The following is a 27,678-nucleotide window of genomic DNA, read 5'->3' as shown; positions in this document are numbered from 1 at the left end:
GCTGCTCTTGAGCATCCTCCATTCCTTTACCGCTCTTTGCTAAAATGTAGGAGCATGATAAATCACTTCCAAAAATGAAAGTTGAAAAAATGCCACATTTTGAGCCCATCTGAATGATGGCAAATGTGCAAAAAGCTTTTGCACAGGACAGCCACGTGAGCTTACTTTCCCCCCTGAGATAACAAGCCCAGGCTGGCAGTGAACGATGGACAAGTGCCGGCAACGGGGCAGCCCGTGGCCCACCCTTGCTATTTCATGGCATAGCTTTGGGGTAGGGGTTAGAATAGGGATGTCCCACATGTGGGTGCAGTTTTTGTCAGCAAATCTTAGTACTGCAGGGGTTTTTGCAGATGCTGTTCCAGAATAAGGCCTTTTTTTCCTCTGTTTCCCTTCAAAATACTGATTTCTTTTCTCTATTACTTTAAAAATGACTGTATATTCCCCAAAACTGTCTTCAGGCATTAAGAAAATCAGAATATATGTTTGAAGCTCTGCTAGGGATAAAAACGCAGAAGAGGCATCATGCACACAGCTGGGCAGCAGTTCCTCCCGCGAGCTGCTAAAATTGGCATCTGCTCAAGTTAGCGGAGATTTCATTGAGCTCTTGCTTGTTTTATTGAAGTGGACAGGTCAAGGACTGGGGTTTTATCAGTGCCCTGGCATCAAAGGGATGCACCTGTGGTCCCAGCGGCTGGGAATTGTCCTTGTCCTCAGGGCTGTGGCTGCAAGCCGGGGGGATGGCCAGGGCATGCTGCCGGTAAGGAGTTGGTGACGCTGGTGCCTGCAATGATGCTCTTGCCCAGCTCCTGCCTGCGGTTGTGCCGGCGAAGTGGGTGAGCTCAAAGTTAATCCTTGGCATTAACCAAAATCTCCTATTCTTACCCCAGTGCAAGACTTGCTTGCTGCACTGGTCTCCTGGGAGCAGATTTGGGGCAGGTGCCCCTCTGCAGTTGAGTTGTGAAAGCTTCATGGGTGCATCCATTCAAATACAGCTTGCCGCGGTCCTGCAGGCTAACGGAGGCTCAGCCAGGGAGGCTGTGGTTCCAGCTTCAAGGGAGAGGTCGATCGGCGTTTCCAGACCCTGCAGGGAAGCCTCTTGGTGAGGTCCCCAAAGTCCTTCAGGTGCCACCATCAGGTGGAGCAAATGCAGCACACGAGTAGAGTTTGAGGGAAGTCCTGCTGCTGTGTTTCTAGTAAATGCCTGCCCAGGGCACGCTAATGACGGCAGAGAGGATGTGCTCCATCTGTTTGACGAATGACACTTACGGTAGATCTGGAAACAGGGCGGGGGGTGTTTTATCGACCAGCTGATAAAAGAAAATACCAGGGAAATTCCTGCCTGTTCTCTGTTCACACTGTGCCTCGGCATTTAATTACAGCTCTTTTAGCAGCTCTTGGCTACCCATCCCTGTCCCCACGCTGCCCACGGAGCCGTGCCAGTACAGCTGCCTGTTTGCAGGGAGATGGGGTGGGAACAGATCAAGCTGAAAATAAACCTCTTTTTTTTTTTTTTTTTTTTTTTTTTTTAATAATTCCCCCAAGGCGAGATTGGCTCCCGGGTGCCCTCGCCAAGGCGGCCGTTGACGTCTTGATGCTCTCGTGCCAGTGAGGCTGAGTCAAGCTGGGGGGCAGCTGACTTTGCACTGAAGCGGATGAGCCCGGTGCCCTGTGGCTGGAGGGGACATCTTTGGTTCCCCTTGTCCCTGCTCCCTCAGGCTGGACCGCAGTGGGACAGCCTGTCCCTGGGCTGGTTTTGCTCTTGGTTGTCGTGTGCAATGCCAAATTTAAATTATTTGTGAAACAGCAAAACATCCTTTGTGCTGGCTGATGCGAGTACTCTGTGCACAGCTCCTGTAGGGCACTGTAGTGTGTTTTTTCGGCTGAGATGGTTAAAATAGCATGAATTTCAGCGTAGAGCCAGGTATATTAATAGGAATGTCCTCATTTAGCTGCTTCTCCATACCGCAGGAGCTTATAATGGGGGAATTGATCGAACCCTAAGTCAGTGCTGGGTGTTTCTGCACTTCTGCAAGGTCTCCGTAGATTTTCCTCGATGTTGTGTTTCCTGTTTGCTGCAGCCTGGCTCTTTAGGAAGCAGCATGAAGAAGAGATGGAGAAAAACCCTCCCCGGGGTGTAGCCGTGACGGGCAGGATCGGGAATGTCTATCTGCCTCCCCCCCCAGGCTGAAACCATCTTGTGTGGCCCTGGGAGTGGAGAGGCAGGGACCACTCTGGCCGGATCTCAAAGCAAGTCTTTAACCCAGTAGGCCAAGCCGCTCCTGGCAACCTCTGTTTCTGGCAGACCGGGAACACCCGGGGTAGGTCCTGTGGCTCCCCTACGTGCGGGAGCACCTGGTAACGCTGAGCAAGGAGTCCAGGGCAGGGATCACTGGTACCAAACACAGTGGGGCCAGAGATGAGAAGGGACGATGATGGGGCAGGCTGGGTTTTAGGCATGGTCCCATTTTTCTCATGGCACATGCAGCCAGGGACATAGCGGGGACGCTGCCCTGCATTCACCACCGACTGTGATGCCCCATGGCCAGGCAGGGCTGGTCCCACCAGCTTTTTAGAGCCCAGCATAGTGGCTTAGTCTCCAGGAGCCTCCAGTGGGATGGTTGGAGCATTGCTGGATTGGTTGGGACAAGGCTCCGTGGGCTTGCCTCTCCCTTGGGTCTTGTATGAAGAGCCTTTCCCCTGCACAACAGCTTTGGCTTCTTGCTTGTTACTGGGGTTGCTTTTTCATTCACCTCCTTTGCCTTTCCTCCCCGCACAGAGGCAGAGCACATGCACGTGCATCCCCCAAAACATTTATTATCCTCAGTAGTTGGCTACTGTCTTCATCATAAATGATGAATTTGGGGTTGTGGCTTAATTTATCCAGGGAAACTCGTTTGCTTTCAGCTTGGTTAGAGCCTACTCCAGCGTAGCAAGGGTGGCCGGGAAATGCCACCCGCGCCGGGGTGTCAAAACACCTCTGAAACCATGCGGGAGCCAAGCAGAGCTGGAGCAGCTTGCGTGTCTCCAGGCCATTAAAGCTTACCCCTGGGGCTGGGGAGGATGTGCAGAGCACGGATGAAACGCTGCGTCCTGCCTGTCCCATCCCTGCTGGATCTGGCCGTAGGAGCTGAGGAAATTTTCCTGCTGAGCAGGGTGGGGAGGCTTCACATCTCAGCCTTTATTTAATCTTCAGGTGATAAAAGCGTTGCTTCCCTCCCCGGCGCATCTGAGAAGCCAGCACGTTAAAATGTTTCTCTTTCTGCAGGGAATTTGCATTTCCCTAAAGGCAGAGCCGGTTTTATGCAAATATCCCGATGAAAGAAAGTCAAAGCCAAAGCATGTTCATGAGTAAGCATTCCTGGGCACTTCTCGAGCAGTCAGATGCTCTCTTGCAAACCTTTTGGCGTTTCGGGGAGAAGCAGCGTGGTGTTGCCGACTGCGGGCTCCTCTGGCCCGAAAAGCGCTGTGCGATTACCACTTCACCTCCACGTTGTCCCAACAGCAGTATCAGTCTGGAAAGGTGCTTTGGGGTTGCAACGTCCCGCTGTTGGATTTGCTTTGCCGGGGTGCACCATTCCCGTGGGACGTGGCATCCCCACTTGTTGCGGTGTTCACGTGATGCTCGGCAGCGGCACTGTAGGCAGGATGGGTTTCCTCGGCTTCCTGCCGTTCCCCTGAGGAGGTGGTCCTTCTCCTTCAATGGTCTCCAAAATCACCTGGGCATGGTCTATCGCAGCCAGCTGCGCTTTGCTGCACAACCTCCTCCTTGCTTTCCCTTCTGGGACGGGGAGAAGAGCGAGTAGCAGCATCCCTGAATAGGTGCCAGCCTACAGTAGCAGCCACCCGAATAGGTGGCTCTGGCATCTCCTATTCGGAGCAGGCTTTTCGCTTGTGCAAATCGTTGCAGTTTCTCTTTCTGAGATGCCAGGGCATTTGCTGGCTTTTATAAAGCCACTGCTGGAAATTCTTCCTGTGAATGACAGGAATATGATTAGATGACTCTGTTCCTCTTATGTATCAAAAGACAGTTCATTTAAGTGACAAGAAGCACCAGGATCTCTATAGTTTGCTATCAATTCCTTTTTTAGCTGATTTTGTCTCAAACAGCGGCTGGGAGCAGCCTTGGCATGCCAGAGCATCACTGCGTTGCAAGTGAGGATGTGATTTAAAACGTGCTCACCTGGAGCACCAGTAGCCTGCTTTCTGCTTCTGGTTTGCAGCTCAGAAGGAGACCAGCTTGATTGTAATGGGGGAGCCCATTTTTGCAGTCTGAGACCACATCCTAAGCTGCAGCATTGTAGGACTCTGGTCCTAAGGAGTTTTCAGCCTGTTTTCCTAATGCTTAGAAAGTCCTGTTCCAGCGAGGTTTTTTAATCCCTTGGTTAATCTGGAATGTAGTTTGGACTCCACTTGATGAAGAGGCAAGCTGGGAGCTGGGTGGAAGCCGACATGGAGAATCCTGGGGTAGGGCCACAGTGCCACCCGGCCACCCTGGCCATCAGGCAGTCAGAATCAGAGAATGGTTTGGGATGGAGAGGACCTTTAAAGGTCACCTAGTCCAACCCCCCTGCCATGGGCAGGGACATCTTTCACTACCTCAGGTTGCTTAAAGCCCTGACCAGCCTGACCTTGAACGCTTCCGATGATGAGGCATCCACAACTTCTCTGGACAATCTGGTCCAATGTCTCATCACCCTTATCGTAAAAAAATTCTTCCTTATGTCCAATCTAAACCTACCCTCCTTCAGTTTAAAACTGTTGCCCCTTGTCCTGTCACTACAGGCCTGGGTAAAAAGTCTTTCTCCATCTTTCTTATAAGCCCCCTTTATATAGTGAAAGGCCACAATAAGGTCTCCCCAGAGCCTTCTCTTCTGCAGGCTGAACAACCCCAACTCTCTCAGCCTTTCTTCACAGCAGAGGTGTTCCAGCCCTCTGATCATTTCCATGGCCCTCCTCTGGACCCGCTCCAACAGGTCCATGTCTTTCTCGTGCTGGGGACCCCAGAGCTGGACGCAGTACTCCAAGTGGGGTCTCACGAGAGCAGAATAGAGAGGGAGAATCACCTCCCTCGACCTGCTGGCCACGCTTCTTTGGATGCAGCCCAGGATACGACTGGCTTTCTGGGCTGCAAGCGCACGTTGCCAGCTCATGTCCCATTTTTCATCCACCAGTATCCCCAAGTCCTTCTCCACAGGGCGGCTCTCAGTCTGTACTGATACTGGGGATTGTCCCGACCCGGGTGCAGGACCTTGCACTTGGCCTTGTTGAACTTCATGAGGTTCGCCTGCGCACTCCTCAAGCCTGTCAAGGTCCCTCTGGATGGCATCCCTTCCTTCAAGCTTAGCTGCACCACTCATCTTGGTGTCATCTGCAAACTTGCTGAGGGTGCACTCAATCCCACTGTCTATGTCATTAATAAAGATATTGAAGAGTACCAGTCCCAATATGGACCCCTGAGTGACACTACTTGTTACTGATCTCCATTTGGACATTGAGCTGTTGACTGCAGCTCTTCAGATGTGGCTATCCAGCCAATTCCTTATCCATCAAATAGTCCATCCATCAAACCTATCTCTCTCCAAGTCCCCAATGGCCGCTGATTCCTGAGCTGGAGGAAGAGCTGCAGCCACATCCTTGCTTTTTATGCCCCTGTGAGCCCAGCTGCAAGATGCATTTCCAGGGGGCTTTGAGTTTCAGGAGCTCCCCAGTTTGCAGGCCCTGAGCAGCCCGAGCTCTGCACTGGTTTAATCTCCTTCCTCCAAAGTGATGCTCGATCCTCCCTTCTCCTAATCCTTCGAGTTTGGTCCCCCATCTCCCACGTTGACAGGGTGTAAATTGGGCTGAGGACAAGGGGCAATGCTTTACATGCCGAGCAGGCTCTGCACGGCGAGTGGAGACACCAACGTCCCACCAGCAAGAACGGCTGCGACTTTTGGCATTTTATCCCCTTTGATCTTTTATTTGAACGAAAACCACCTTTATTTGCTCTGCAAGCTCTCACGGGCAGGGGACACCTCTCATCGCCCGCCGGCACAGCGTCCCTTGGCTCTAGGTTTTTGCGCAAGAGCAGCAGCGGCTCAGACCAAAGGATTTTGTCCCTTTTGCTGGCGGTGGCCAGGTGCAGGGCAGTAGGAGAGGGTACAGGATCAGGTCATGCCTGTAGCCGTGCATCCAAAACTGGCAGCTCGGACGTACCCGCTTTTATCCCTAGAGCTTTGCTGACGTGTTACCTTTGCAGAGCAGTGGTCCCACGGCAACCAGGGGTCTCTGCTGTGGCTTTTTGCAGGAGTTAAGGAGGTTTCTGGAAGGGGTTTGCAGGGAAAACCTTCTCTGCAGGACCTGGGCTTGGTGGGGTGAGCTAGGAGCTTGGCATGCCGGGCATCTACAGCATGCCTGGGCACAGTCGGACCTTGCGGCATCCCATGCAGGAGCAGGGCATTTTCCCATCTCCCTTCACTTTTAGTTATCCTGGCTGACACCCATCATGTTTCCCCCAGTGTCTCTCCATATGATTAGTAGCCCTGGAGGGACACTTATTACCTGCATGCAGCATCTCTGCCCCATCCTGCTGGAAAGGGGACAGCCCTGGAAGGGCTGTTTCAAGGGTTGGTTTCTGCTGGGGTGTGGCAGTGGTCAGGGCTGGTGAGGACGAGGAGGAGCCATCCCAGGGTTTTCCATGCAGCACTGTCCTCATGGGCTGGTGGCTGCTTTCAAACACGCTTCGGTGCCCACCACGAGGGAGAGGGCCGGTGGTGTTGCCACCCATCAGCAGCCTGTCACGATATGTGTGACACTGTCTCCATGGGGTGAAATGTGTAGACCCAATACTGGGGAGCAAGGGTGAGATGGTTTGGGAGGACAACCCCTGAGAGCACACGGTCTGGATACTGGAGGAAGCTCAGGGACCCACAAACCCCATCTCAACCTGGTGCCATTGACTTGGAAGAGCTGCTTTTCACCAGAGCTTGGCTTCTCAGGTCAATGCTGGCTATAGCTTGATGCCACCAGAGAAGACCTTTCCGTGAGGCTCATCTCAGGCAGAACATGTTTTCTTCTCTCCCGTGTTGCCATCCCCAGCATGTCATGGAGCAGCGTGTACTTTCAACAGTGTCTGCAGGTCGAAGTCCACCCCTTGGGTAGACTGAGTCCCGTGGAGCCCCCTACTTCGTCAGCAAATGTCCATCAAAGCCACCGCAGCCGGTTGGTGTTGGGGGTTGTGCAAGATGCGCCGATGACGCAGAAAGGGCTGCCAGTGCCCTTTGGTCAGGGCTGCCGTTGGCTTGACGAGGAGGTAGGACTGGGCAGCGTAGGGACATCTTTGCATCGGGATGCCACTACCCAGGGGGGACATGTGAAATAGCAACGTTCAGGTCCGCTGGAAAACAGGGCAGTTGAAGATCAGGGGCCAAAACACCAGTTCTGGGGTAGGCAGTGGAAAAACTAAATGCAGGCTGCGCCTCTCCCAAAAAATAGCCTCCCTGCTCAGGCTCGAGCTGTACTTCGAAGGGGAGGTCACGACAGCCCCCCCGTGCCCTTCGCGGGGGCTGCCACTGCCTGCGCTCCTGGTGCTTACCCCATAAGAGGCATCGCTCCCCCCCCCGCCGCATTTTGCCGTTCAGGCACCTGCCACGAGTATTAAATTCGCTTGAAATGCTTCGAGGAACCACAAGAAAAGACAAACAGATGTTCAGCCGTGCTGGGGATTGGGGGTGGGAGCGGCACATGGCAGTGGCGGTTGTCGGGGGGGGACCACTGGGGTCGGCTTGCCCCCCCATGTTTGTTTTGGGGCAAGGATGCTGCTTTGGGATTTTTTTCTTTCCAAGGATGCTCTTGGGCAAGGCAGGAAGCCTGGAAATGCTCCATCGGATGCAGAACTGCTTTTTTTTTTCCCCGATTCCTCTGGCCAAAAGAAATCCCTGAAGGATGGGGGGGAGCTGGCCCCCAGTATTTGGGGTGCCTGACTTCCCTGTGCATCGAGTGCCGGAGCGTGGGGACCGGCCGTCCCCAAACGACCGAGCCTTCCTCCCTCCCAAAAAAACCCTCCAGGGCGCACCCTCTGCAGATTTGGGCGGCAGCCAGCCCCAAGCCTGCTATTACAGTTCCCCGTGGAGTTGGCCTCTCTTCCCCCCCAGCTTTTTTTCCTCCTTTCCCTTCAAATCCGAGCCAGGAAAAGCCTCTGACGTCGGCACCGCGGCTGTGGGCTCCTCGTGGCTGCTGGGGGAAGGCGGCGGAGGGGATATCCCGGATCATAAAACCAGGATCTTGCTGCGAGGAGGGCCGCCACCGGCTGCCCGTGAGTCATCCGCTGCTGGGGACAGGGTGGGAGGGATGGGTGGGGGCCTGCCTTCAGCTGGGGGGGTCCTTTTCCCCCCCAGCGCTGAACGTTTGGTGCCTTTTTGTAGTTTTTATGAGCTGCTTCTGGTGGCTGAATCTCTTTTACAGTGCAAGAAGGAGTTAGGTTAAAAAAAAAAAAAGCCATACACCTCGAATTTGAGCTGCTTGGGGGTTACATGTGGGGTGAAAAGGGGTTCAAGGGGTGCCTGGAGCATCTTGCATTTCCTCCGGGGCATTGCCCCACGAGCACTGGGCGGGAGAGGCAGCCCCGGCACCGGTGGCCATCACAGGCATCCTTGCATCAGCACCAGGTCCGTGTCCCGCTGGGGTTGTGGACTGGCACTGAAGCAGACGAGAGGGAAAAACAACTCTCAAAGGGCCGTTTTAGGCACTTTCTTCACTGTCCCTCAGCCTCTCTTCAAAGAAAAAAGGTGCAAATAAAAGATAAAAAGGGGTCGATCATGGTTCCGGGGCCTCCGGTGCATTCCCTGCTTGCACAGTGCTGGAAAGACTGTGCTTTTCTTTTTATCTGGCTGGCTGGCTCGCTGTCTCATCTTCCCCATTCCTTCCTCTTTACCGGTCTCCCGAGTGCCTCCTGCTCGTGAATCTCCACACTGACATCATGCCAGCATCTTTCCCTGCTGCCTAAATACCACCAAACTCCTTAAATCTGACTGGAGCTATAAAACCAGGGGCCGTACGGCTCTTTTCTGTGAATTTACGTGTGAGCCGGCGTTTACCACGTGCCAGAAAGGATGTGGAGGAAGATTCATGACCCGGTTTATCTTGCAGGTGTGTTTTGGTGGGCTGCCGAGAGCTCCCTGTCACTCGCCCTCTGCACCCGTGCAATTTTAATCTTCCTTGCCGTTTTGCTCAGAAAACATCCTCTGTGGCAAAAGAAACAAACAAAAAAAAGCCCCTTGGAGGAAAAACCCTGCGACGCTTCCCCAGCAGACGGTGCCAGGCGCTGCTCCACTCCCAGCAGCAGATACCCTGCAGCCACCGCTGCCTCCCCACGGTATCCGGCACGGCTTTTCCGGGACATCCCTGTCTGCTCTTTCCAGCTCTGCACCTGGAGCAGGACGTGTGGGTGGCCGCTTATGCCTCTGCCCCCAGACGCTGGCTCCTGCAGGGTGTTTTGTTTCCGTTGCTCTCCTCCCGGACCTTTCCTGTTTCCTTCCACGCGGATGTGGCCAGAGGAAATCTCGGCGCGTTGGCTTTCCTCTGACCGGGTCCCAGCTGCGGTCGCAGGCTGGGGACGGCACTGTGGCTCTATGCGTCCTGGGACCTATCCTCCCTGGCGGTGGTGCTGGTGGTGGCGGTGCTGGTGGCGGCGGTGCTGGTGGCAATGGTGGCAGCGGTGGTGCTGTTCATGCTGGTGGCGGTGGTGGTGCTGCTGGTGGTGGTGCTGGTGGGTCTCCTTGTGCGTGCAACCAAGCCTTGTAGACCTTGCTCACTGTGGTCACACGTGGCAGTGGTAGATGTGTGCAGAACTCCTATGTGAGAATAACCGGGACTACTCAGAAACTTGCCTTTAGTTTTCAGGGTGATGGAAATGCTTCTTGCAGAGGTGGGATTGGGAGCAGGGAGAGTAGGACTTGATCAGCCGTAAGGGGAAAGGGCCAGTCAGTGTCTTGCTATGTGGCTGAAACCAGGAGAGAGGTCAAGCAAATGTAACACAGATGGGTGTCTTGTTAGATTTTTCTGAAGGTGAACTTTGAACGTGAGATGTGCTCACTCCGGAGATAGCTATATTTATATACGGGTAAGATACATATTGTTTGGGTGAGTAAGAGCCTTTGTTCCAAGTCCCGCTACTAAAGCCCATGTGGAGCAACAATTTGGCTCTGCAAAGCTTCCTTTTCCTTTGCTTGGGGAGTTGCTGTTCTTAGGAAAAACTGACTTCACCAGCTGCATCCCGCTAGCCTGAGTACCAGCAGTGCAGCCGTCAGGTCTGGCATCTGCTCGCCAGTCCAGCCAAGCCCTTTCGTTAACTGCAGCGAAGACGACCTGCCCTTTATTTTGCATCGAGGTGCCAGAAGGAAAAGCAGCCCCATCCCCACCATTGCAGGGTCTGTCCCTGGATGGCTGGGACGAGGCCAAGGTATGGGTAACAGAGCCACCATGCTGCAAAGGAATAATCAGGAGAGCCCCATGAACCCCTCTGCTTTGGGGTGATGGCTCAGTGGTCCCCATCCCCTGAAGCAGCATCCTCCACTGCCACACTGGAGTGCGTTTGCCCTGGATCTTCGCTAGGCTCTTGACTGCAAAACTTCTCGGGGAAGAACCCGAAACTTCCAAAATTGTGGCGAAAAACATCATTGCGGTTCGCGTGGTACGTGTGTCTTTTGGTGGCTTTGTAAGGAAGAAGCTCACCGTGTCACACCACTCCAGCTGGAAAATTAATGCTTGTAAAAATCTAAAGGCAAATGTCGCCGGTGAAGCTTTGAAATGAGCTTGCCGATGTTGGGGTGGCACCGATGGGCACATTGTGGGGAGGTGGGCCCCATCCCTCCCCAGCCTTGGGCATGGCAGGGGGACGGCGGCAGCAGGCTCCGCAGCTCCTCCGGTCATCCGTGCTGGATTTCCTTCGTTGAGCTTCACCCCCACGGGTTTGAGCCTGAAAGGCCAGTGCTGCACCGCTGAGCATCCTCATCCAGGGCTTGCTTACTGCATCCTCACGTGCTTCATCGAGATCCAGATCCCCTGTAGCGCTCGAGTCAGAAGGGTATTTATTCACGCGGCAGGTTATTAATATTAGCTGAAATACCCTTTTCTACATTGTTCTGCCGTGCTTAATACGGTGATCAGCATCGCAGCCTGCAGAGCTGGGGATGACTGGTGATTGAATAGCCATTAGGAATTTATGAGCTTCGGGGCTGAATTGCCGGGACGTGCAATTGCCAAAATACTTGAAACGCTTCCACTGGAGAGGAGACCTTGTGGGAAAGGAGCACTCGCTGTTCTCATACGCAGGCGGTTCCCAGTGAACCTCCGTTACTGGCAGTGAGCACACGCAAGCCAATAAAAAATTACATGGTATCCAGAGCGCCGATGGAGCATGAACCGTGTGTCGGACGATGATGATGGGGAGCAAGCTGTCGCTCCCGGCATGCGATGCTGGCGTTGGTGCTCACAGCGGCTCCCAGTTCCACGGGGTTGCTCAGTGGGTGGGTTTAATCCAGGACACGATTAAACGTGGGCACGGTTTAACACGACCCTGCAGCCAGTTAAAACAGGGTATGAGGTTGTTTGGAAGGGGAAAAGTTATTTTTTGCTGCTTTTCCTGCTTTTCCTTGTGCACCGCAAGCACCTCTCATGTTAGTGCATTGAGCCCGAAGGGGCAGAAGGCAAGATGTCATTAAATGTGGTGGAAGCTGAAAGAGCCAAGAGGCGAAGGCGTTAAAAGGAAAAGCAGAAGATCCTCGGGTCCTTTGTTTCAGAGAAACTGGGTTTGCAAGGGGATGATTTGGGGCAATACCTGCTTTCCAGCAGCTCTTCTCTTTGAGCAGGCATCTGTGGCTGCCCATCCCTCCCACCTCCCATCCCTTTGGAGGGTTTTAACCTCTTCTTTCCTTGAAGTGAATGGAGAAGGAAGGAAAAAGCTTGCTGAGGGGGTTGCCAGCAGGTTCTTCTTGGGAACCATTCACTCACTGGGTTGCTGGGTCTTTATGTGGCCGTGCTAGCCTGCAGCTCAGTGGCTGGACCTGTAGGAGCCACGTAGCCAAAACCAGCCCAAAATTACCCTCCAGAAATACCCTTTCTTACCCGGCCATGGTGAGCTCATCTCGGTGGGGAGCAGACTCCGCAAGCAAAGTGATGGGTGGGAACGTCACTGGAAAAGCACAGTGAGCCCTGGAGGGAGAGCAGGTTTCCCATCCCATCTTGCAGGAGCATTGCAAACCTTGAGCAAAGATCCCGGCTGCCGTGGTCCAGCTGGGGAGGGTGAGCTGCCCCGGAGGGGGTCAGCATCACCTGGGGGCTGAGCTGCTCTGAACCAGACCTAAAATGCTGCTGGGAGGCAGTTCCCGCCTCGCTCCCATCCCTCAGCCGAGCTTCTAGCCTCCATCAGCTGCTAAAATCTGATTTTCTCAATGGGAACTGGGAAATCCGGGATGTCCCACTCGTCCCCTGCAGCCCAGGCAGGGTTTGAACTTCGCAGAGCATCCTTGCAGGGCAGATTATTATTGTTCTTCAGCATCCTTCAAAAAAAACCCTCAAACCAACGCATCCTAACCAAAGGAGCCCACGACTCGACACTGCTCAGCCACGAGTCACCATCGCAAACCACAGAGCTGCTTCTGTCCCATCTCCTCCTGGCTCTGGGGTAGCATTACCCGATTTTTTTACAGGCAAAAAAAATAAGTCAGGAGTGATGGGACGTGATTGACAAGGGGGCTCAGGGCAACTCAGGGGGACAGGGACATACAAGGGTCTACGGAGGAGCAGGGGAGGGCTCAGTACTGAAATTCCCGAGAGTTTTGGCCCTTTCCCTGCTCCCAGCCCCCTCTAAGCTCCTTTCCAAAATCCCAGCTGTAAAACCATGGGCGCAGAGATGCACTGTGTGCCGGGGCAGCCCCAGAGCTCGCACATGCTGCCAATAATAAATAATTAGTGCCCTGCCAGCAGGAAAGTCCATGGTTTTAGCAGCCAAGCTGAGCACGTTTAGGAGAGCAGCCCCGCTTCCCCTTGCCACCTCGCCTGGCTTTTTTTCTCTTTGCTATTTGATTTTTTACTATTTGGTTTTTTGCTATTTGATTTTTGCATTTCTGGGGACCGCTGGCAAAGCAAGAGCCGGCAAGCGGGTTGTAAATGATGCTCAGGCATGGAGGAGCCCAGCGACAGCACGCGGGCGGTGTGATGAGCTAGTCGGTCCTCAGCACACCTCCCTGCTCCCACCTTGTCTTGCGGCATGGGGATAAAACGACCCAGAGGAGAAAGTTTCTGGGCACTGGGGCATCAGGAGGAGAGGCGAGGGGGTGCATGCCAGCCCGACTCGGGTTACTTATGTGCTTATGGTCTATTTTGAGGCTCCAGCCACGCGGCGCTAAGCAGCCGCTGACCCAGGGAAGGGACCGGCTTCAAAACAAGAGTCCGGCGTGTAACAACCCGGGGAAACACCGGGTTTCCCTCGTCTCCGAGCGGGGCTGGCAGCACCCTTGCCTCCCCCCTGAGCCCATCCTCTCTTGGATTTTGGCATTTCCACAGTAGGAATTGATATTCTTTTTTATTTCTTCCCGTTGCCATCCTTGAAGGTAAAGATGCCCCAGGTTGCAAGGCCGGGGTACTTTATAGGGAGCGATGCGCCGGCGGTGATGGGGATGTGGATGAGCGAGCAGGGGGACACAACCATCACCAGTGTTGGCGGAACTGCTTGCCCACAACCCCCTCCTCTGCTCCTCCCCTCCCCACGAAAGCTCATTTGCGGGCGGCTTAGTTGGCCTAAGAGCATTAGAGGTGCATTTGGTGGACGTTAGCCGCTCGAGCAGCGCCGGGAGCATGTGGCCGATTAGGGGCAGCAGCGGCTGGTTTCGGGCACAGCACTGCGTTCGGGGTGGAAATATTCGCCGTGCCACCCCACGCTTTTCGGGGACGCAAAGGTGAGGTCTGGAGGGACGGGATGGGTGCTGGGACGGGTCAGCTTGTGTGGCTCCGGTGCTTAAATAAACCAGCCGGGTGCTGGTGTTGGGTGGCATGAGAGCAAGCCCTTACCTGCCATGTGCTTTCCCTTTCACTGGGGGGGAGTGTGCGTTGCCCTCCCCTACTTCCCAGTGCCACGTCAGCTTTTCAGACAATATTTCAGCTTTTTCTTTAAATACTTCCTCGCTTTCTAATCTGTGGCTTTCTAATCCTGTCTCCTACGAAGGTGAACATGGTCAGGGATGCTCGCGCAGGATGCGGCGGGTGTTGGTGCATTCGGGGACGCCGTGTCCTCCCACCCGCACCAGCCAGGGGCTTCCTTTGGAGCCAGCCTGGGGAGGAGGACACCCTCACCACAGTGTTTTCTTTTCCCTCCCCTGCAGCCTCGCTCTCCGCCGGAATTTATGGAGGTGCTGAGGAGGTGTTCTGAGCCCCGCAGCCCCCGGCAGCCCGCCCCGTGAAGCAGCACCCAGCCACCTCACCTCGTCTCGCCCGGCATCCCGACCCTCCGACTCAACCATTCAAGGCTCCTGTGCATGGATCGCCCCAGCGAGGGACCGCTGCCGGACACCGCCGACGCCGCCCTGTAGGCTCCCGGCCCCCCGTGCCGCCCCCAAATACTCCACATACCCCGATGGGGTAACGTGACGGGGGTCACCCTCCCGCCACCGCCAACCCCCCATATGCAGAGGCCTTTCTAGAGCGCCAGGGAGCGCGCGGCACCGGAGGCGGCAGCCGCTCGCCGTCGCACACACACCAAGGACACCGACACTACAGCAAAGGGATTTTTTTTTTTTTTAATTATTATTATTATTATTATTATTATCATTAATATTATTTTTTCCTGTCTGGCTTTTTCCCCCGGGGGGCTTGCAGTGTGTCGAGGAAGCCAGCGCGCTCCCAGGAGCTGGGATTATTTGCACAACGTCTGTATATTGAGTTCTCGATCCTGTTTTATTTTTATTTTTTAAGCGCAGAGGGGCTGTTTTGTTTTTTTTTTTCCCTCCACGCCACGCTTTTCTCGGGTTTTTCCCCCACCACCATCAGCACCACCTCACCCTCCTCCCGTCCGCCATGGCCCGGATGAACCGCCCTGCGCCAGTGGAGGTCTGCTACAAAAACATGAGGTTCCTGATCACCCACAACCCCACCAACGCCACGCTCAGCACCTTCTTGGAGGTAAGGAGGGGAGGCTGGAAGGGGGGAACTGGGGCCCAGCTGCACGTTTTGGGGCTAAAAGCTGACGTTGAGATGCAACAGGGATCAATCCTCCATAGGACGAGGCAGCAGCATGTCCACTTTGGTACCGTGACCCCGGTGGCATCCCATCACGGTGGGTCGGATCACCGCTGGCTTTTTAGGGCAGGACATTTTGGAGGACCCCAAGCACAGTGTTTGGGCATGGCGGAGCCGTAGCAGAGTTTCACCATCCCTGTTGCATCCCCTGCCAGCTCCACCAGCACGTCACATCAAGGGGCTTTGCAGTGATGCACATGGATGCATGAAACCTCCCCTGCATCTCCCAGCACCTCAATAAGGACTTTTCATCCCAAATATCCCAGCATCTTTCCAATGCCTGGAGCGTGTTGGGCAGTGCAGGAGGAGCCGGAGGGCTTGCTGTTGCATGAGCCAGCGATGGTGCCCTGCCTGGGAGCGCTGCCTCCGGCACTGGCAGCCGCCAGGAGTTAGGGGGGGATTAATGGATGCGTGTCTGCGTTCCAGGGCGAAAGGCTTCAACTTACTCTTTTTATCAGTGCCTGGGGGAAAGGCAACATCCTGCAGGTTCGGTCGAGCCGGCTCAAGCAGCTTCTGCTTACAAGGAGGCGTTTTGGGATGTTGCTGTATTCGTGGGGGGACCTGGGGCTGTGTGTGAGCCTGGCAAAGGGTTTTTGCCTTAGACCTAAACCACCTTGAGGTCTGATGTGCTGGCACCAGAGGCATCCTCTGAGCTCAAGGCAACCCTCCCAAGTATGAGTGCCACCGGCCCGGAGAGCCGCAGGAAGGTGGTTGGGATTTGGGGACAGCCACCCCATACCCTGCGTGCTGCACACAAGGCGATGGGGACGGCACAGTGGAAAGGGGAGAAATTCCCCTTTCCTCCAGCTTCTTAGATTTTTGGCTGAGCTGCTGTGTGTGCAGGAGTTTGCTGTGGTCTGGCGAGCGTACATGGGGAAAGAAGGAGATGGATCATTGAAGGGGATGATCTCACGCGGTGCCCAGTGGGACCAGTACACCGGCACGTAATCCAGGGGCAATCCCTGTGGCAGGCGATAAGCCACGCTGGAAACAGCCCAAGTCCCATGCCCAAGCCTGCAGCGCGTTGGAGTGATGACGGGATACGGCAAGGAGGTCAAGAAGGAGCACCCGAGCAATCTGCAGGATGCTGAGCGCGGTCGGTGGGGTGCGCTACGACCCCCCCAGCCACCTCCGTGCATTTCTGCAGCAGGAGTTGCGACTTCACCAGGCACAAATAATTTCTGCTTTGGGGGATTCGCACCCGTGTCAGGGATGTTTCTTTGCCTGGGGTGTAAAGTCCCTGCTGGTGCGGCCATCGGGGCTTAAAAATAAACAGACCCACTGGCGCTTGTGAATCCAAGGAGTCGTGAAGGTGCTGGGCAAAAATCCTACCGTGGCCACGCAGCTTTGGTGCCCTGGGATTTAATGTTTCCTTGTGCTTCCCAGGCTGGATGGACCACAGAGGGGTTCGCTGAAGGGTCCAGAGATGGGGCGCAGCACTGTTTTAGGGTCCGTAGGGGTTCATGTGGTCATAGCAGGGCTTGGATGTGTTGGGGTTAACTGGGGTGTGACTGGCAGGGTTTTTTCAGACCCCTCCTTCTCCTTCCCTGCCCAGGACCTAAAGAAGTACGGTGCCACCACGGTGGTGCGAGTGTGCGAAGTGACCTACGACAAGACCCCCCTGGAGAAGGACGGCATCACCGTCATGGTAGGTGGGCGGCAGGATGGGTGCGGGGGGGGTGGGGGGGGGCTGCCCACCCCCCCTGCTTAAATATCCCAATCTCTGGGGTCTGCTAAACACCCCGTGTTTCGGATAGACTGAATCGGCATCGCGCTTGCCCGGAAGCAGGGTTTGAAGCCCAATTTCATCCTTGGGGCGAGGCGGGCGAGCTCCCCACTCCCCGGGCTGAGATGGGGCTGGTGCTTTAAAAAAAGAAAAGTGCTGCCCACGCACCCGAAACTGTGACTCATACGGTTGAGTCGGCAGCTGCCTTCCCTGCCTGTGGCTCGGGCTTTAAAGCATCCAGGGGATGAGAGCGCCTGATCCCACGTGGAAGATGCACGTGGTTCCTGTTACCCCAGCGTTATCTTATCGGGGGGGGGGGGGGGGGGGGGGGCAAGTTTTTTGCTCTTCCAGCAGCTGGCTGGTGCAGTTTTGGGGGATGAAAGGGAGCAGGCAGCAAGCAGGAAAAGCCAAGCAGGCAAAGCAGGCAGCTGCCTGGGCTGCATCTTGGCTGATAAGTAATTGGAGATGATGTCAGGCGTGATTGCCCTGCCAGGGAGTTCAGCTCCAGTTGGAAAGTGAGGCTCCGCTCGTTGTTTAGGAAAGGTTTTGGAAGTGCCTCATGTTTCCTGGGCTGGTCCTCTGTGTGTAGGTCCTCTCTATAGAGCTCTCTCTGTATAATGTATAGCCTAGAGAGAGAGCGCTATATCCTAGATCCTCTGGGATATAGGTAGATAATAGATCCTATGTCTCTCTAGATACAGTTCCTCCAGATACAAATCTCTCTAGATATAGATGCTGTGTCTCTATAGGATATATCTTGTAGAGAAAGATAGCTGTATCCTACATATAGGATCTGTATGTAGGAGGTCATCTGTGCTCTCTTACAGACCAAACTCTGCCTTTTACCCTGTTTCTGGCTGGAGTCCTTCAGTCTGAGTTTCTGTATCTAAGATAGACATACCTCTCTACATATCTTATACAGAGAGATAATCTGTATCTAGGATATGTTTTATATAGAGAGATACCTATATCCTAGATACAGAAACTATGCAAGATACTATATAGAAACGATATAGTTTCTATATATAAGATACAGGTTTCTATAAATATATAGAAACTATATAAGATCTACAGAGCGATACGTATATCCTATGTATCTATGGACAGATATATCTATGCAGATACAGACATATCTCTCTATATATATCTCTATATACCTATTTCAAATATATAAAATAGAATCACAGAATCATAGAATGGTTTGGGTTGGAAGGGACCTTTACAGGTCATCTAGTCCAACCCCCCTGCAATGAGCAGGGACATCTTCAACTCGATCAGGTTGCTCAGAGCCCCGTCCAACCTGACCTTGAATGTTTCCAGGGATGGGGCATCTACCACCTCTCTGGACAACCTGTGCCAGTGTTTCACCACCCCCATCATAAAAAATTTCTTCCTTATATTTAGTCTGAATATCTCTATATATAGATTGTATCTATATATCCTATCCCTTTCTTTGGGGAATAGGCACAAGCTGGTCAAGGCCTGACTCCGGTGCAGTGTGCCTGGGCACTTGCATCCGCAGCCGCGATGCCCACGGTGGTCCCATCCTGGACGTGCTCCCTGGGGGTTTTGGATGCCTCCTTTGCTTTGGGCTCCTCCACATGCCACAGGGGATCCCGAGCAATCTCTAAAGCTGACAGTGGTTACCGAGTTGTGCCAGACGCAGGTGTCCCGTGTCGTGGACCTCTGCTTGGAGGCCACATTCACCAGTGGCTCCTCCGTTGCTGATCCTCGTCCCAGCCACGCCACCTGGGCAGCACTCAGTGCTTCGGCAGCTCTGCCAGCAGGTTGGAGACGGGGCACAAATCCTGCCGGGAAACCGGTGCTGTGCGTGTTTCACTGTAGGAGGGTTTATGGTGCAGGATGGATACACTGTATTGGGTATACTAATACTGTTTAATATCTTCATCAGTGATGTAGATGCTGGGATTATGTGCACCCTTAGCAAGTTTGCAGATGACACCAAGCTGATTGGTGCAGCTGATAAGCTTGAAGGAAGGGATGCCATCCAGAGGGACCTTGACAGGCTTGAGGAGTGCACAGGCGAACCTCATGAAGTTCAACAAGGCCAAGTGCAAGGTCCTGCACCTGGGTCGGGACAATCCCCAGTATCAGTACAGACTGGGTGATGAATGGATAGAGAGCAGCCCTGAGGAGAAGGACTTGGGGATACTGGTGGATGAAAAATTGGACATGAGACGGCAACGTGCGCTTGCAGCCCAGAAAGCCAGTCGTATCCTGGGCTGCATCCAAAGAAGTGTGGCCAGCAGGTCAAGGGAGGTGGTTCTCCCTCTCTATTCTGCTCTTGTGAGACCCCACTTGGAGTACTGCGTCCAGCTCTGGGGACCCAAGCACAAGAAAGACATGGACCTGTTGGAGCAGGTCCAGAGGAGGGCTGTGGAAATGATCAGAGGGCTGGAACACCTCTGCTGTGAAGAAAGGCTGAGAGTTGGGGTTGTTCAGCCTGGAGAAGAGAAGGCTCTGGGGAGATCTTATTGTGGCCTTTCACTATATAAAGGGGGCTTATAAGAAAGATGGAGAAAGACTTTTTACCCAGGCCTGTAGTGACAGGACAAGGGGCAACAGTTTTAAACTGAAGGAGGGTAGGTTTAGATTGGACATAAGGAAGAATTTTTTTACGATAAGGGTGATGGGACATTGGACCAGATTGTCCAGAGAAGTTGTGGATGCCTCATCATTGGAAGCGTTCAAGGTCAGGCTGGTCAGGGCTTTGAGCAACTTGATCTAGTGAAAGATGTCCCTGCCCATGCCCATGGCAGGGAGGTTGGAACTAGATGATCTTTGAAGGTCCCTTCCAACCCAAACCATTCTATAATTCGATGCTTTTGTGATATGGTGTGTCATCCCCCGTGTGAGCCCAGTGACCTGCGCTCATGGCTGAAGCAGTGCTTTCCAGGCGCTGCGGGGAGGGGATGATCTTGTAGGACAAGCCCAGGCTGTGCAGGGTGGACTGGCTCAAGCATTAGCGTACCCTGAAGCCCAGCACGCTCCTTTCCTAACAAAGTCACACTGAAATCACATTACGGGTTCAAAGACTGAAGTGAAGCTCAGGGGCTTCTTTTGCCATCTTACACCAAGGGTGACTCCAGCACAGCAGCTTAGTGACTCACTCCTCAAACGTGAGGATTACAGCCCCATGCTCCCCTCTCACCGGAGATCGCCGTGCCACGTCCCCTCCAAGCAATGCTCCCCTGCTGCGTAGCCGGTGGCCACGTTCCTCCTGCCAAATCCATTTTGGGAGAGAATTCCCCGTTTTGGGAGAGACATACAGCCTAACTGGCTACTGGTGCCCATGAGGAGGGACCATCCCTTCCCCAAAAAGCTGCAGCAGTCACAGGCAAGGGGGGTGACGCTTTTCCCCCATAGCAGAGCCCAGGGCCGGGGGCTGCTTAATGCAGCACCCATTTTACCCACCTCGTCACCAAGCTCCGATGTTGAGTCCATGCGGCTTGAGGATGAAGCTTGGAAGAAGATGGACGCTTTTTTTTTTTTGTCCCTTAAGAGCCTTTCCTGAAGGATGCTATTTCAATGGCCCCATTGGGAGGGGTCTCACTCCCTGCCTTCGGCTCCCTCTCGGGCTGCGTTAGGGGGTCCCCAGAGCATCCTTTTGGGGCTGTGTGTTCATTTTCACTCCCATGTGTTGCAGCAAGCTGAATTTCGGCACCGCGTCAGGCCCTGAGATTTCAGCCATCTCCAAGCCACCTTTGCTCAAACTTCCTACAAAGTGGCTTTGCGCTCCCAAGTGCTTAATTTAGATGGGAGCTGGTGGGGGGAAGGATGGGGGCTGCAGCTCCTCGGAGCACAGCGTGGTCATCCGAATGGGGAGGAGGCAGGCGATGACCACTGTGGTCCACGGAGGCAGGAGGACATGGGGACCATGTTGCAGGTCTTGTAGGTGCTCCTGAAGGCTGAACCTGTCCATAGGAGATGGGAGGACTCCAGACTTAGACTCGTATGGCTGCTACATCCCCATGGAGCTGCACTGCGAGCCTGGTTGCTGGCACACGCGTCTGCCTTCCCGCTGCTGAGGTCCAAAACACCATCGCCCTGAGTAAAAAGCAATCCCCTGAGTTTGTCCCCAGGGTCTGACAGTGTTTCTCTCTTTCCCCAACCTTGCCCCTGCCTTGCAGGATTGGCCGTTCGATGATGGAGCACCTCCTCCCAGCAAGATAGTGGAAGATTGGCTCAACTTGCTGAAGACCAAGTTCTGTGAAGACCCTGGCTGCTGCGTGGCCGTGCACTGCGTGGCTGGCCTGGGGCGGTAAGTCAGAGCCCGGCACCCCAGCTGCCACCCCACCCATGAAGGGGGAGAAGGGAAAACCATGCCTGCTCTCCTCCTTCCACCTTAGAGCAGGGTTTTTGCATGCAGTGGAGACCTTAGCAGGAATAGGCATTGACAGGGGGGAGGGCTGCTGCCTGAGCTCCTCCTTGCACTTCTCATTGCCAGATCCTGGGCGCTGGGGGGGGACCCGGGTTGCTCGGTGCTGTCCTGCCAGTGCCCCACGGCAATTTTGCTTTTGCTAAGTGCTCGTCCTGGAAATACTGCAAAATGCTTCCCGCTAGAACCGGGAGCCACTGCGTTTGAAGAACTGCTGTGTTTTGCTGCTCCCCCCACCTCAAGTCAGATTTTGCATGTGTATTTACATCCACTTTTCTGATAGATTTGCCTCCAAAGTCCTCGTGCTCGTTAGAAGAGCAGCAAACGGCTGCCGGCTCTGTCCTGGGGGTTTTACACCTAAAATCAGCCGTTCCTTAGGGCAGCACTTGCAGCCAAACGGCAAGAAATTACAAACTAAAAGCCAGCGCTGCCGATGGCCTGCAATGCCACCATTGTGGCCCTGCAGCATGTCCCCCCACCCCAGGACGGGATGTCAGCCTCTGGGCCACATGGCTGGGGAGTGACCGCCACTGCCATTGCCTTTCAGTGCTCCCGTCCTCGTCGCGCTGGCCTTGATCGAGAGCGGGATGAAGTACGAAGACGCCATCCAGTTCATCCGACAGTAAGTCGAGCAGCATTTCGGTGTTGGGAGAGAAAGCAGCCCCTCTCCGAGGGAACAGAGAGATCCGGCGTGCCTCAGGGTTTTTTTGGCGTGCCGGGGTTGCTTTTCTCTCCTTTTGGCATGGAAGAAAAGGGGGGGCCAGCACCAAGCACCCTGTGCCTTTGCGTCAGGGCTGTGGGAGGCTGGGGAGGCATCCAGGAGCATCCCTGGGGGGCTTTTGGCAGGCACCCCGCTTTGGGCAGCCTCCCCACGTTTCTTCCCTGGTTCTCCGTGTCCTAAGACTCGCAGGGCAGATGGGCAAGAAAAGCTGCTGGGGTCAGTGCCTGTCTCCATCCCTGGAGGACGCACGAGGCTGCAGCCTCCAAAATCCCTTCCTACTCCGGGCAGGGGGGTTCAGTAACCTGACAGGGGTGGGTTTGGGGTGGGGGGTCTTCTCCTGCCACGCCGCTGACTGTGCCGGCCCTTTCCACAGGAAGCGCAGAGGAGCCATCAACAGCAAGCAGCTGACGTACTTGGAAAAATACCGACCAAAGCAGAGACTCCGATTTAAGGACCCTCATAACCACAAGAACAAATGCTGCATCATGTAACCTCAATGACCTCTTGCCAAAATCTGTGCACACAGACACCCGGGCACTTGCACGCATCCCACCCCCTCACCTCCTCGCCCAGCCCCATGCACCCCACAGGCCGCCCCACTGACAGGGCTGTGGTGGGGGGACATGGAGCACCACCACCGTGTTCCAGCACCCACAGCACGGTCGTCTTGCCGGACCCCCAAAAAATGCTGCTCTCTCCAGCTACAGCCCCGAGGAGGGAAGGCAGCGCTGCCCTTTGACTCTTGGCATTAGCAGGCAATGAGCTCACGTGACGGTTCTTCATCGCCTTCCTCTTCCTCCCTTTCCCCTCCCATTGCACTGAGAGGAATGGGTGGAGGGTGCTTGGTTTGGGGTGATGCAGGCAGGGCTGTGCCAGCTGAGAAGGGATGGGGAGCAGGAGGGCCAGAGCACCCCCAAAGAAACCCTTTCCCACCTCTTCCCTATAATTAAGGGCTGCAGCAGTGGGGACAGAGGTGGGGATGGCGCAGTGGCCTCGGGGGGAAGATGGTGATAGCAGGGAGAGGCGAAGGGGACTCATAGCTTGGTGCTGGCCTTGTGGCCACGGGAAGGGCTGAGCTAAGTCCCCCCCCAGCACCATTCCCTTTCTCCTGGCCCCTCTGCCGCTTCACCATCTCCCTGTTGCCTTGATGCCAGCCAGGATGCTGCAGGTGGGGCTCGCTGGGGGCTTGCTGCAGCGAAGGCAGAGGCGCTGGGAAACTCGGGGACTGCGGTGGGGCTTTGAGGCACCCAGCTTTGCCGGGGTGCACGGTCAGCACTGGGTCCCCCAAAGTGTGGGGTGCTCTTATTTATAGCTTCCGAATTCAGTGCACAGGGTGGTGGGTTCTCTCCTCTCGTGTCCCCATCACTGAGCCGTGGCACAAACCCCAATTCTGGCTGCGATGTCCTGGGGACGCAATGCATATCTTGGGGCATGTCCGTGTCCTCCACCGCGGCGTTTGCTGTCCGAGGGGCTGGGCCGCAGCTTTCCTGGGGGATTTCGGGTGCTCCTGGCAGGCGCACGTCACCAAATTTTGCACCTGCTCTTTCCCATACCCAGTGGCATCTGTAACACAACGCCTGGCACCCCAAAACCCCCCCAGTGCGTGCCCTGGTGGAGTGGACTCAGAGCTGCCCCTGAGCTGGGACATTAAACATCTCTCAACTTTCTGCCTTTGAACGCTTGCAGCAGCTGGAGCGGTGGGCACGTAGGGGGCGTGGGGGTGTTTTTTTCTTTTGACGAGGATAAGAAGAAATTTGCTAATTAAAGGAAAAAAAAAAAACCTTAAAAAAAAAACCTGTTTGTCTTCCGCACGTCCTCTGGCCTTTGTTTCTCCCATCGCTGCCTGGTGGAGCCCAGGAGGTGACCCATGGCCCCCCAAACCAATCCCTGGCACCAGGTCACAGCCAGCTGCCATCTGCTGTCACCAGGGCATACGTGTGGCCCAAGGGATGCTCCGGGTATCCTTTGGGCTTGCTGCTGCTCACCCCCTCAGCTGCAGAGGATCGCAGATGTTGGGGCAAGGAGGGCTAGTCATCCAGTGTCTTGTGGTTTTAGGCTGCCCAACTTGAGATGCCTTCAGTGCCCTGTGTTGGGTATCTCCAAAGGTTTGTGTGCCTTCCAAAACAGTATCCAGAGACATTTGCTTCAGAGGGTTCATCTCTTGGGATAAATGGTGAGGAAGGCTGGTTAGACACTTTCCGTACCTCCAGAAGGGTAGGGGACAGCTTCGTGCCATGTGGCTGAGGAGGAGCTCGGAGCCATTTCCAGCGCCTCTCCTCCTTTCCCGATGGGAGCCAGTCCCACTGCACGGCAGGGATGGCCATCTCATGGGACAGGCCGTGGTGCTGAGCGAGGTGGACACCCTCCACGTGTGGCCCCGGAGCTGTCATACAGCACACCTCAGCCTGTCCAAGCCTCCACATTGTGGGACAGCCCTCGGTCCCTTGAGTTTCTCCTGCCCCATTCCAGGCTGTCGGTTCCTGTGTCTCATGGGGAAGGTGGTGGTCGTTGAAGGGTCTGCATGGGTTGGGAATAGTGAGGAACTGGGCTGATAAAAAGGTCTGATCCTGTATTGCAGCAGTCCCGCTGGGTAGGTCACCATCCTCTTCCTGCCCCGTTGTGTCCTCCTGCTGCTAAAATAGGTGCTGCTTTGTCCCCAGGGGCAGTAGGAGGTGGCTCAGCATTGTGACGGGGACAACCCCAATCCCTCTTAGCCAGGAGACCTCGTGGTCTCATGTGCTCCCCAGTCACAACAGGCTGTGGCATGACTTGCAAAGAGTTTAGGATAAAGCGGTGGGAACCGTTGCTTTGCAGACTTGGAGAAGTTTCCGCCCGGGCAAGAGGAGGAGAAATGTTTTCCTCACCCACGTTCGTGGGAGTATCGCATGGCAGATTGCCCAGGGCAAGCAGTCCAGGGCTTCAGCCATGATGCTTTTGAGTTGGGCTCAGGATGGGGACAGAGGGGCTTGAATTCAGCCTCCTTTGGCCACAGGAACTCTTCACCTCCTCCATGTAGGGTTTGATGGTGGAAGTGCTCAGTGCTGAGCTCTGGTGAGAGTACACTCAAATCTCAGCTTGGTGGGCTTGTTTGGGGGGAACACAGCAGGGGGATAGGCTTTGCAATGCTCCATCGCTTTATGTAGCATCAACCCAACCACCTTAAAAATAGAGAGCTTCTAGTGTAAGAGCAGTCCTTGTCCTGGTACAATCCACGTGGCCAAATCCCGAGCACCTCTGGGTGGCAGAGCGGCATCTTGATACTCTTCAGTTTTGTGAGTCACTGCAAAAAAAAAACCAAAATCATGCTGCTTTAATCGTCCTAATTTTTTTCTTTTTTCTTGTTTTTAATGCATGTCTCCCCCCATCCTGGAACTTGCTGTTACCTCCCATGTGCTGCTCCATGGACAGGACACCTTGGCAGCCCAGGAGCTGCCGGCCTTGCATGGAGGGCTTGAACCCGCTCCAAGGTTTCTCTAGGTTGGACTGCCAAATATTTGGGATATTTTTGATATGGACTTGGGCTCCTACCTCTGAGGTACCAGCTCCTTGATGTTTCAGCCTAGAGGGGGTTACAGAAACATAACAGGCTGGGGAAACTGAGGGATTTTCCAACTGGGTTTTGGGTTAGAAATCTCAAAGAAGAGCCCAGTTCCCTCACAAAAATCTTGGGGCGGCTGGGGAAGAGGGAAAGCTGGAGCTCAGTAGACACATAGCAGCAGAGCGAGGCCTAAGCGGTCAAGGGCTCATGGTTTGGGCTGCTTTTGGGTTCTCTTCTTGTACGCTAATCCTCATTTCACCTCAGATGCCGAGATGTTGAAAGGAGAGCCTTAAAAATCTGACGTATTTGCCCATTCTGTTACTGCTCCAGTTGTCTCCATTGGGTCTTGGCAGATGTCATAGGGAAGAGACACCACCATGGCTTTGGCTACAAACCAACCACCTTGTCCTGCCCTTTTCTGCAGAAGCAAAGGCACAAACTGGGTTTTATACCTCCTCACCCCTATCCACCTCCGTCACCCCCTCCATGGAAACCCGCCATCTTTCCATAGTTTGCAGGGACAGGGCTCCAAACTGGTAGCAAGAGCTTTGGAGACCCAAGGGATGTCAAAGCAGAGATGCCCTAACCATCAAACCAAGAGCTTGTTGGCTTTGCCCAGGAATCAATCATGGCTGAACCTTGTGTGGGGGAATAAATCTGAGCAGGAATTCATAGTTGTGTCCTCTCACTGGTGGCACATGTGTGCCCTTAGCTGCGTTTTGGTTAAGAGGCTCGTGTGTCCCCTCTGTTCTCCATGTTTGCCATCTGCGGATGGAGCACCTGGTGGGGACAGTGGTGGGAAGGAAAACAACACGGCCATCGCAAATGGCCAGCTCTTTATTTAAGAAAAGTCTGGTGATGCGTATTTAAAGACTTCGCATTTGTAAATTCGTATTATGAGTCTTGCAATAAGGCTGATGCTGTGGTGCTTGGGCTGAGAGCTTCGGATGAGGAGGCTTATGAGTAACAGATTTCCCGAGGAAGCAAAGAGTCTTGCTCTATCTACAATAGAATGAGTCGTTTTCTTTTTTTTTTTTTTCATTGGGTTTGTTTGTTTTTTATTAGTCCCAGTGGGAAAGCGCACAGGGAGATTCGTGACTTCCAGGCAGTTTCCAGGGTCTTATATCTTATTTGCTTCCAGCAGGCTGGGTAGGTGCAGTTTGGCGGGTGGATTTGGATGGGATACTGTCTGGTGGGAGAAAAATGTGGCTGGTTTCTTTGCGCAGCGGGGGATCACGGGCCGGCTGCGGTCCCGCTTGCAGGCTCTGGCAGACATTCCCGGGGAGGGGGGCGTTTCGCCGCGCTCGGCTTCCCTTTAGATGACGATCTCCCAGTGAACTCTCGACTTCCCTGCTGTTTCTTTCTGTGCAACAAAGAACTGCATATTTTCCTTTTTAACTCCATGGGCAATCATAGTAGTATGTAGATTAAGCCCAGATGACTTCTTTTTTTTTTTTTTTTTTTTTTTTGGTCTGAGCCATAGCTAAATTATTATACCCAATGCTTTTTGTATCAGACGGCATCACTTTGAATATGCAGATGAGGTATAGGATCTTGACACTTTATAACCTTTTTAAAAAGAAACTTGTCTGTTTACTTACGTCTTGTGTAAAAAGGAAAACAAAAATGTATGCCTTTTAGTAATCACTTTTTTTTTTTTTTTTTTGAGTTTTATGAAATTACAGTGGTTTCACTCCAGCAGCGAAATAAAAAGCGTTCACTGTTTTGTACCTCCCTGTGTGCTGCGGTGCTGCTAATGGGGGAGTTATCAAGATGGGGGAGGCAAAGGTAGAGCTGAACTCCGGCCAAGGGACGGTGGAGGAATGCAGAGGGGGGCTGTTGGGGCCCTGCTGCCTCCCCTTGGCTGGAGACATCAGCCCACTCCCGTCCCATCCCAGATGTGCCCCAGCTACATTCCCCACCCATTTCCTGGGTTATTTTCCTCCTCTCATCCCATTCCCCTTTCCTGGGAGCTCCCAGGACAGACAACAGAGGTGGCTGGGAAAGGGTTGGACTTACTGCAA

General features: G+C 54.2%; 1 protein-coding gene across 2 annotated transcripts in view; it reads left to right on the top strand.

Annotated features, from left to right (window-relative positions):
• The window catches only part of PTP4A3 (protein tyrosine phosphatase 4A3), a 50,102-nt gene extending 22,718 nt beyond the window's left edge, over positions 1-27,384 (top strand). Inside the window, exons 1-6 of one of the 2 annotated variants that reach the window (XM_075495355.1) lie at positions 8,173-8,293; positions 14,358-15,153; positions 16,826-16,918; positions 21,148-21,278; positions 21,943-22,017; positions 22,490-27,384. In XM_075495355.1, coding sequence (XP_075351470.1) covers positions 15,049-15,153; positions 16,826-16,918; positions 21,148-21,278; positions 21,943-22,017; positions 22,490-22,607 — 522 coding nt within the window. In that variant the 5' untranslated portion in view covers positions 8,173-8,293; positions 14,358-15,048 and the 3' untranslated portion in view covers positions 22,608-27,384. Of the gene's footprint in view, positions 1-8,172; positions 8,294-14,357; positions 15,154-16,825; positions 16,919-21,147; positions 21,279-21,942; positions 22,018-22,489 lie in introns of those variants that run through there. The other variant, XM_075495354.1, reaches the window with a different exon arrangement.
• Positions 27,385-27,678: the final 294 nt, after the last annotated feature.

Source organism: Mycteria americana, chromosome 2 (genome assembly GCF_035582795.1).
Source record: "Mycteria americana isolate JAX WOST 10 ecotype Jacksonville Zoo and Gardens chromosome 2, USCA_MyAme_1.0, whole genome shotgun sequence".
NCBI classification, from domain to species: domain Eukaryota; kingdom Metazoa; phylum Chordata; class Aves; order Ciconiiformes; family Ciconiidae; genus Mycteria; species Mycteria americana.
Note: the sequence above shows the minus strand (reverse complement) of the source record. Positions and strands in the feature narration are given on the sequence as shown.